An 11,098-nucleotide genomic window follows, 5' to 3' on the forward strand; every position below is an offset into this window, starting at 1 on the left:
ACCCACTGAAGATAAACTATTAGCTTTTCCACCAATAGAAGTTTTCAAATCCAGACACAATGCATTCCAGAAATACAAAATGGAACTCATCAAGTCCAGAGTTAAGAAGATCAACCACTTCTCCACCCCAAAGACCATACTACTAATTATGCCCAGTCTTAACTAAATAATGGGAAAAGTCACTGCCATCTGCAACTGTACATGCTGATGTCATGTAATTTCCAATCCCCCAACAGCATTATTTTCAAAATTGATGAACTGTAAACAGCAGGCCACTTTATGCCTCTTCTTAACTTCTATCAGAGCCACAGAGAACAAAATGATAAATTTTCTTTGGGTTTCTTGCCAGGAAGCCATATATATGTAACTTCGGCTTTCATCTCCCAATTTCCTTCATTTATCAGAAATGGTGACAAAAGGGTTCTAATTAGATACTTCTAATCACAAGGAATGGGGTGTGATGGAAGACTTCAGAATCACTATCTGTTCCTTGCAAAACAAAACAGATAGGCTATTCTCCCTAGAGGGGCAGAAGATTTATCAATAGACAAAAGGATGAAAAAAGCCAATAGATAAGGTATAATTAAAGACCAGACCTATAAATTTTACACTGACATAAATGTAACAGGATTTGCAGGTAGAAATTCAGGGTTTAAGACCAGGGTATAATAATGACAATAATACCTTTCAGTTCTACGAGCAACAACATAGAAAATGCATACATTTATTATTGAGACTAATACTCTGTGCCTCCAAGCACTTTCATAAAAAAATTTGAATTATTCAGTGCTACAGGGATTTCCAAAGTGGTCTATCTTGCTCAAGAATTCCTCCTTAATTAGCTAAAAACACATTTCTCATATATTTCCGAGCATCAAAATCTCTTTTAGAAATAACAATCCACCTATCTTCTTTTTGACAGTTGTTAGATGCATAAACCAGAAAGACCTGTATATTCTTGTAGGTATTTTTTCTCTTGCCCCTTAAAATATAAGAAAATTATTTCCAAATTAGTATTCAGAGTTGTAACAACGTGTACTCTCTCTTCACTGACTCCAAGGCAAAAAGTGAAAATAAAAATTGAAAAGAGCTACAGAAATATCGCAGAGGGCTGAAATATATAAAACTAACAAGATCTTATTAGAAAATAAAGTTGCATTTCTTAGATCAAAGCATAATAGGTCATTTTGATACGTGAGGCTTTGTAATATTTAGCAGATATTTAGCAGCTCAAGACAAGGCTTATATTTTCTGCTCTCTGAAATCACAGCCTCTGGGAAGAGACAAGAAAAGGCCACGTCTTTCAGAAAATTACAAGTTTGGTACAATAACTCATTAACAAGTAAAGTTCAGAAATAAATGCAAATTGAGGGGAAAAGGCAGGTTGCAGAAACAGGTGGGAGAGACAAATTAAGGAATTTATCACATTGAGGAAAACAGGCTTGAATATTTCAACTTTCAGGGAACTACGAAAGGTTGCAACAAACAGAAATCAGGCGTGAAACTGATTAAAAGTGTGCCTTTGAGCGAGTGTAATGGGACGCGAACTGACCCGTATGATCGCGATGGGAGCCAGTCAACTTACCCGAGTAGGCCCAGTACGGGTCCCCGGAAGCCTTGCGCCTGCGGATCTGCGCCTGCGCCGAGCTGCCCTGTCTGCTGTGCAGGGTCCCCACGTAGCCCTCCGTCAACGCTGCAAGACAGGGGAGCTGCAGTGAGTCAAAACCGTCAGCCCGCTGCACCAGGACGGGTGTCAAATGCACACAGCCCTGGGACCGCCGAGAAGCACAGACCCTGGGGAAGCGGAATAGAACTTGCTGATGTTATAGAAGAGCAGCGGCAGGAGATCCTCGACAGATCACCAGGGTTATCATTAATACAAACAATAGCTTGTGTATGTGTTAGGTCGCTCAGTCATGTCCAACTCTTCGCGACCCCATAGATTGTAGCCTGCCAGGCTCCTCTGTTCAAGGGCATGTCCAGGTAAGAATACTGGAGTGGGTTGCCATTCCCTTCTCCAAGATCTTCTTGACCCAGGGTTCGAATCCTGGTCTCCCACACTGGTAGGCAGATTCTTCACTGTCTGACCGAACTACCGTGAAACTTTTCTCCCTACCATGAACCCAAGGTGCACTAAACCCTTTACATGAATTATCTTATATAATCTGCAACACACCACCAGGCAACAGATGCAGTGTTTCAGTAACGGGCCCATTCTATTGATAAGCAAACTAAAGCTTAGAGTAGTTGAGTAACTTTAACAACTAGTAGATCTGGAACTCACAGTTTTGGTTCCAACTGTGTGTATAAGCCTATATCCTAGGTGCAAAGTGCTTCCAGCCTTATTGAACATTCACTGAGCAAGGAGTCATTCCACCTCTTTTACAGACGGAGGAATGAACGCTCAGTGACACTGAGTATGCAGCAGATAAAGGAATCCAACATAAGCATGCAAGCCACAAAGCTCGGGCCTCCACCATCCAAACACAGCACAGTCTCAGGCCTGGAAGCCACCCCGTGGTAAGAACCAGTCCTCCACAAACTCTGGATCCCAGAGAGTCACCTATTATATCTGAAGATATGAAACTTGAAACCCTCCAAGGCCAGCAATGCTCAGAAAAGAAGCACTGTTTAATGATGCATTTCTTTGAAAACTCAAAATGAATCCAATTTTCTACCCCATTATCAACAGCTTCCATCTGCCTGCTACAGTGTTCAAAGCCCTCCCCTCCTAGCCACTTCATGGATGCAAATTTCTTCTGTGGTGAGCCCACACCTGATTGCACTGATGTGTCAGAAGACAAGCATCACAGGTGCCCAGAATCCAAAATGAACTGGAACTACACTTCAAACAATACATCCCAGCTGTCTGTGTTAATATTTAAATGCACCCAAACAAAATCAAGTGTGCCTTTGAAAAGCAAGGAAAATGCTTACAGGAACTATATATTCAGTTTAAGACTCTGAAGGCACCAGGAAAGCACAATACATTCTCTATTCAAATTAGCCAGAGTAGTGATAATAATAATCATCTCACCATGATGGTATTAATTTTGTTCACAATGTGATGGTCATGAAGAAAAATCAGGGAATATGTAAGCATTACACTTTTTGCTTCCATGTCAATTGCCAAGACTGGCTTTAAAAGGAATAAGGCTTGAACAAGAGCTACTCCACAGATACAAGCCCTTTAGAGGGAAATGAGAATCTTATAAAATCCAAACATAACATCAGTAAACTGGGTGTCATGTATGCCCACTGTTTGGTCCTGAATGACAGAGTCAAAACCTAAGTTACTAAACCATTTTATAAGAATGATGAAGGTTTAGGTACATATGATCCAATCCATCCTATGCTCTTGCAGGCGAGCCATTCAGAATCTCAGAAAGTTGGTCATTCTAAGCTTCCAGGGATCAAAAACAAAATTTCCCATCTCTTCATCTATTTTTTTCCTCCACTAAAGCAAACTAGTTGCTTGACTTCATGATCTGTTCATAGCAACTTGTGTTATCTTCATAATGACCCTAGAGGTTGGTATTTTTAGCTCTATTTTACAGACAGGAAAACTGAGGTTCACCTACATAGCCAAATACCCATTAAAAAGTTTCCTAATTGTTCAGCTTATTTCTGTGTATATGGGAAACATTTTATGTATCTGTTTACTACACTTCTTAGAGCTAATTCACTCTGAATAGTTACTCCCAGTCTATGGCCATACCACCCTGAACGCGCCCGATCTCATCTAAATAGTTACTCCCAAATAATCCTTCCTCTTTGTACTAGGAAAATGACTAAAAACCGTGCCCCCATTCCCATATATACCATGGGGTCAGGGGCATGGTTTGCAGTGATTCAGCAGCGTAAGTCAAACAAAGCCCACCTTTGGAGCTGCCAGGGCAACAGGACTGGCTATCCCATCCATGACTTGTGACCTAGCCAGTGGAGTAGGGTATGCAGATTACCAAAACAGAGACACTGCAACAAATTTCCACTATGTTATCAGGTATTTAAAAAGTACCACATGCCCAGAGCTGAAAAAGGTGCTTTGCTCAGAGTCCCTGGTGTCATTCTTTATGCCAATCCTGTGAGGTTGGTATGTTTAGCTCAGTGATATAGATGTTTGGGAATGGGGACACCAGCCAGTCAGAGAGAGTCTTCTCTCTCTTACTGAAGGTATTATGACAAAAGTTGAAGCCTCATGGGGGTGGTTGAGAGTCAAGCACAGGATCAGCAAAGGTGCTCAAAATGGAACCAAGCCAGATAATGCAAAATCTACGGGTCAATTCTGCTGAAAATATTGAACTCAGGACAAAGTCAATTTGAAATCAACCCCTGGAAAGCTTATAGTTACATGACCAATTACCTACCAATGCTCACTTTCCCCCCCAATGTCACTAATGTGACCTTGGTGGCCTTCAAACAGGATACAACACCCAAGAATCAATTTTTCCATGCAGAAAATGCTATTGTTGGACTAGAGCTCTCTCAACCCCAGCTGCTTTAAAAACAGAACAAAAATTAAAGACCCTATATTCTGGACCCTGCCTCCAGAGATGCATCTTTAGTCTAAGGTGTGGAATCAAAATAGCAGCATCTTTTGTTGTTGTTGCTAAAAGTTTTCCAGGCTATTCTGTTTTTCAGCCAGCGATAAGAACCACAAACCTCCCTGTGGAGCTGGATGTTAGGCCCTGTACATCGTGACACTGTCCACTCATGCTCACAGCCTGTAACTTGCCAGGTTAAATAAGCCTATTTTAATTTTAGTAAAGAACTGGCCAAAGAAATGAATGGCCTACTGCAAGAATCACACCAGTGTGGCATCAACCTGAGCACTTAAGACAAATATGAACTGAACCAGAGTTCCAGCCAGCTTCTGCTCACAAACAAATGAACCAGGTATAAAAAAAAAAAGAATAAGGTTATCCTAAAGGATATTAATTTATACACTTTATACCAGACCCACTAGAATCACATTCGCCACTCCCAGTACCCCAATTTTCTTTTTTTTTGCTAGAAAGTAAGTGTTTTACTTCTCAGTCAGTCATACATTAAGCATGTGTGCATGCTAAGTCGATTCAGTCATGTCTGACTCTATGTGATCCTATGAACTGTAGCCCACCGTGCTCTTCTGTCCATGATAGGATTCTCTAGGCAAGAATACTGGGAAGTAAAAAGTAGAAGTTGCTCCGTCGTGTCTGACTCTTTGTGACCCCCCGGACTGTATAGCCCATGAAATTCTCCAGGCCAGAATACTGGAGTGGGTAGCCTTTCCCTTCTCCAGGGGATCTTCCCAACCTAGGGATCGAACCCAAGTCTCACACATTGCAGGCACATTCTTACCAGCTGAGCCTCAAGGGAAGCCTAAGAATACCGGAGTGGGTAGCCTGTCTCTTCTCCAGCGGATCTTCCTGACCCAGGAATTAAACCGGGGTCTCCTGCATTGCAGGTGGATTCTTTACCAACTGAGTTATCAGGGAAACCCTAAGAATACTGGAGTAGGTTGCCATTTCCTCCTCCAGGGGATCTTCCTGATTCAGGGATCAACCCACATCTCCTGCATTTCCTGCATTGGTAGGCAGGTTCTTTACCACTAGTGCCACCTGGGAAGCCCCTTTATTTCTCAGAACCTTTGAGAATATCAGGGAGCAGCAAAGAAGAACAAAGCCCACCAGCGGTTGCATTACCCATCTTGCCGGCAATGTGGTGCTACGGAGGCCAAAGCTTCATCAGGTAAGTACTTTAGCCAAGTACTTAGAAGGAGATGGTAGTCCCAACACTCTTTACCTGACTGCATACAAGCCAGAGGCTTTAGGGTCTCACATCCGGCAGCTATCCAAGCCCACTAAACTATTAGTGACAAAGCACGTCTACAAAGATATGGCCAACTCAAGACACAAGGGAGGTACACATCAGAAGATGCTTCCCCTGACTGTGTGAAGGAACAGAACCCATACCCCGAAGTGCAGTTATTTTCCCAGCCATCCAAACACATCACAAGGTAGTGCAATGCATCTGCCCTGGGCAGTGGGACTGCCTGTCTAAAGGGGGTTTCACTTGGGCCAAAAATAAGGGGCATGGCTTCGCTGTATAAAGACCAACAGACCAGAAGTGAAGAGGCCGGGGCCATCCCACGGAGAGTGGGTTAACTTGGCCATCACATCCCCCAAAGTACTTAGGAATGACATAGGTTGAACTCAGCAAGGTGAGAAAGGGCAGGAAGACCTGCTTTGGAAGGACATGCTATATAACCTATGAAGCGTGTCAATGTCCCTGAGACAAAGAGCTCTCAGCCTACCTCACCTGACAGAGCTTAATATATGGGATGCGTTCAGTAATGAGTGAGTGAGTGAGTGAAAAACTGATGATGCCTATGTTAGAGTCTACAGTCTGTGTGTGTGTGTGTTAATGTGTGCTTTCATGAGCCACAAGCAAAAACACTGTCTTCTTCCCTACTGTCTCGCTTTTTAATCACTGCTCAACTATCAGAAAGAGCAAACATCTAAACCACGAAGCTAGAAGGAACTAGCTGGAGTATCTAAAAGGCAATTTTTAGGAAGCAGCTCAGAAATGAACCAGGTGGCAAAGATCTTTACCACCCCAACACCAGATTTCTTTTAACACATCAACTATTCATTAAAGGTAACTATATTTAGTTTTTCCTTTTATTCCATCTATATCAGTAGTGTATGATTTCTCCTCCTCATGAGAACATAATCATGTATTACTTGTACCGCCATTACTGAAAACACAATTTCAAGTCCCTTTTTCAAATGTATTTTGATCATATGACAAAGTGCTCCCTAAAAGCAACTTTTAAAAATTATTTGAACAGCAGTCAAAAACTGTATACAGAGTATATTAAGCAACCTAACATCTCATTGGCAAGGAGCAAAGATTTACAAAAAGAAACAATCTGTGGTTCCCAAGTAAAGATACAGACTCAGCATGCCAAATTCAATCAATTTTAATACTCTCTGTACTCTTCTAAACTCCAACAGCCAACCAACGGCAGCATGGCAATGATATGGTGAGGTTATGAATCATGCTATTGATTTTCAATATCTTCTATGCAGAAAATTGAATTATGCAAATGCATGCCTTTACGGATCCTTACCTTAATGTGAAACTGCTTACTTGCTTATGTCAGCAACTTAATTACACAATTAAAAATGGTGCATGCTTATGAAAATATCCAGTTTTACTACTCAGAACAGACAGGAAGTGTAAATCTGCCTATGGTTATCAGGTGACTGTCAAGAGGGAGGCTTGGTGTTATGCAAACATATATTCCATATTCTTCCAAGTTCTGCAGCACCAAGCCTACTGTGGCTTATGGAGGTGAAATCATCTGAGAGCAAGAAGCTCAGGAGAGCTTGCAGTGGCTTATAATACTTTAAGAAATAGGGTTCACAATGATATAACAGGTGGAGAAGAAAGAAAGAATGCCCAACAGTATACACTGCTATTCACTCCTCTTGAAAGAGGTTGTGTCTGATGACACTTGAACCAACACACACAGATAACAAACCTGGACATGAGGACTATCAAACTTGGGTAGCTTTCAAGAGTCTGGATAGTATAATAATAATATGAGAATACGATTTTACTGAGGGAAAGTCCAGCTACTCCCATCATCCAGGAGAATGTGTCTCTCAATGCTGACAGGATAAACGTAGAGATTTCAAAACCAATAGCATTAACTAGCCAATGATTCCCATGTCTCACTCAGCAGGGGGAAATCTTAAGCTGGTTGTTATGCAGAAAGCTGACTGAGTGACAGGTCTTTTCATCAGGGAGTGTTCATAAACTCTATCACCTCTCACAACTTCTATGGAGCCTACTGCATTTCCAGCCTAAAGCAAAAAGATAAAAATGTTTCCAGACCCAAGGGCCCAATCCTTTCCTATAAAAATATCCTAAGAGCTTACCTACCACAGAAGATATCAACAAAATGATTTCCTATGTGCATGATTTAATTTCCCACAGCCACCAAACTGAATTTGTAACAATAAATGTTTTTTATTCTGGGAATATAAAGGCAGCTGTGTATCCCATCTGCCTTAACAGTATCTTCAGAAGGACTTGGTGTCATTCTTTACTTTCAGTGTTTTACAGAAATGTTGACTTGAGAGGGGAAAAATGTTTCAAGCCATGTTAACTTACTGGCTGAATATTTCTCACACACAGAGACTGGCTCATTTAACAACACATTAAATAACGTTCCTTACATAGATGTCTTTCCATAGGTTTCTCTGTAAGAGAAAGATCACTGAAGCTACATAAAAATAAATAGTTATGGATTGATAAATAATGCTCTCTTTCAAAATTACAAATGTGTGAACAGAAATTACAGAGTACAACTAATGTCTGTTTTTGATCTCCTATAGCAGAATAGGGGTGTGATGGTAGTTATGTCAAGGTGAAACCAGAGTCTGTTTAAGAAGAGAACAGCCCTGTACTCCATCTACAACACAGTCACATATCTTGTATCCAAAACAAAATAGTAGAGTGACACTTGAAGGTATTTCCACCTAACTATATGTCCAGTTCCAGGTAATTCTAAAGGGACTTAGAAGCCTGGGAGAATTGGTCAGCTTCCATCCAAAAATGAAAATGTCAAAGAAATTCTGGTTCCCCAGTGCCAGGATGGAAATTACTTAGGACAATGGATGGATGGCTCTCATATTAAGAGTCCTAGTTCTCTTCCAGAGTTAGTGCCAAAAAGAAGCCCACTACAATATAAATAATATGCACTCACATTTTCAAATGCAGAATGTCTATTTCCAGAATGGCAGATAAGCAGTTAAGCAGGCTGTTTATATCTATTATAACTGCTTATACAACAAACAAATTAAAGATCCCTCAAGGATGGTGAAATCTCTGTCAAGTATAATCGTCTCTAAATTTTGAGAGCATTTAACAACATTAAATCCCACACAATAGTCTAAAATGAATAAATCTTTATCTTTTTTGTGACTACAATGGGCAAAAGTATCAAATTATAGTTAAAGTAATTAAATATTCCATCAGGCTCTCATCTCCTTTTGTGCCTGTATTTCAATTAATTGCAGGAAAAGTACTTAGTGAACTTCCCAAAAAGTAGAATCAAAAAGTGCATTCCTTTGTAACTACTGCATTACAAATGTTCCCTGCAGTTGTTTGGGATACTGAGCTAACCTCAAATACAATAGATTCTATTACAGTAGATTACCTATTTTATCACATTCAGATGTACCTACTGTCCCAACTACAACAAAAAAAGTATTTTTCATCATCTAAAGTGATAAAGATACCTAATAAAGAGCCTAATAAAGAGCCATGACTTTTTTAAGTAAAACAGATAACTAAAACTCAAAGGCAGTTCAAAGAAAGAAGAAATCACACCGCAATATAGTATCCTAGAGGGAAATAGAAAACATTTTTATAGGCTTGTAAAAATGGCTTCAGACAGGTAAGAGGCAAAATAATAAACTTCTCTTCTGCATTTTATGCTAAAATAACACTGATTAAAAAAAGGAAGATTTTTTTCCTTTTAAATCTGACACAACTAAAAGAAACCCAAAAAACTAGAGTGATTCATCTGCTATCAACTATGTCACAGTTTTAAAAACTTCAGAAATAAAAAAACACTTCACAATAGATCTGAGAAAAGGTACACTTAAATAACTGATTTAAACGGGGGCTCATTATCTGAAAAATATCAACAGTTCACTCTTGCTCAGAGGCACCCTCCTAAAAAAGAAATGGACTCCTGACTTCAAACATCATACAGAAATAACCAACCCTCCCAATCCATTTTACTACTGCTTGGTTCTCCAAGAATCAAGTCTCTAGTTTTTACAAGATTCCTGGGAAGATCATGCATAGATAATTTTGTATTCATGTCAACTGCCACAAATCTGTACTTCTCATTTTACAACTGTGCCACATGTTTGAATCCTTAGTGATCGACAGAACTGGCAGATTCAGCTTAGCCGTCCCAACTGGTGTCCACCATGGTGAATACAGTCATGGACTCAGATGTTTTTTCACCCACTGTAGGTGTATACATGTATTTGTGTTTAACTACTTGTCAACATGAGAAAATCTGAGAAAGAACTCTAGAATCTGTATTTATTGATAAGAAATATGAACTTTGTTCTCAAACAGAAAAATATGCACTATATAAGCAGTGAGTGTATCTTCAGAGAAGAATCATGACCCCATCCAGTCCCACTGATGATGTATATTTCTTATCTAGTTTCTATAGGCATCTGGGTTTTCCACCCATGGCCTAACTCAGTAATAAGTTAGTTACTAACTTCAGTCTTTGTCTATGAAAAAGGCACTACTAAAACTACCATCAACACAGTGACTCACATACTTCTTCCAATAATCCTGTGGCTTAGGTACAATTATTCAGAAAAGGCATGTAACTTTTGTTAAGAACAGATAGCCTTGAACCAGACATTCCTCTCAAGCCTGCATAACTGACCCTATGCTACAACAATTCTTCACAAAACTTGACTTTTAGGATTCATAACAACATCTGTGAATTAATAGTTACTCCACCTGCTCAAAACTAAATAAGCATCACAAGTGATAAAGTTTTTCCATGGGCCTCTGGAAACTAAAACCCTAACAATTTCAAAAGAAAGAATTTGTCAAAGCCACTTCCTCCCACCACTGTTGCCAATTGTGTGAGATACAATCATGTTCTGATAGTTTCACCAGAAAAAAAGTACAGTGATTTTCCTAACATGATATGGAAAATATTCAATTACAATTATACAGACATTGGTAATTTGTGTATAAAAAGAAAGTCTCTTACATTAAAGCAGAAATATGAAGTTAAATTTCAGTTATGGAAACAAACTGAGACACTAATTAATAAACTTCCTTAATTCATATTTTCTTTTGTTTAAAATTTATAGCTGGGACTGCCTGACAACGTTTTATCCCTGAGAAACAAAGAATAAACTTTAGAACTTGGGCCTTTTATATAGCTGAGGCATGTATATACTTATCTTCTTCATCTTCTGTTGCTCAGTCATGTCCGACTCTTTGCAACCCCATGGACTGTAGCCCACCAGGCTCCTCTGTCCATGGGATTTCCCAG

At 39.8% G+C, this 11,098-nt stretch overlaps 1 protein-coding gene across 3 annotated transcripts in view; it reads right to left on the reverse strand.

Moving 5' to 3' along the window:
• The window catches only part of PTPRG (protein tyrosine phosphatase receptor type G), a 751,060-nt gene that overhangs the window by 549,309 nt on the left and 190,653 nt on the right, over positions 1-11,098 (reverse strand). For all 3 annotated transcript variants that reach the window (XM_070455761.1, XM_070455762.1, XM_070455760.1), the window contains exon 2: positions 1,586-1,693. In XM_070455761.1, the coding sequence (XP_070311862.1) occupies positions 1,586-1,693 (108 nt within the window). The remainder of the gene's footprint in view (positions 1-1,585; positions 1,694-11,098) is intronic.

This window comes from Odocoileus virginianus, chromosome 26 (assembly GCF_023699985.2).
Source record: "Odocoileus virginianus isolate 20LAN1187 ecotype Illinois chromosome 26, Ovbor_1.2, whole genome shotgun sequence".
Classification (NCBI taxonomy): domain Eukaryota; kingdom Metazoa; phylum Chordata; class Mammalia; order Artiodactyla; family Cervidae; genus Odocoileus; species Odocoileus virginianus.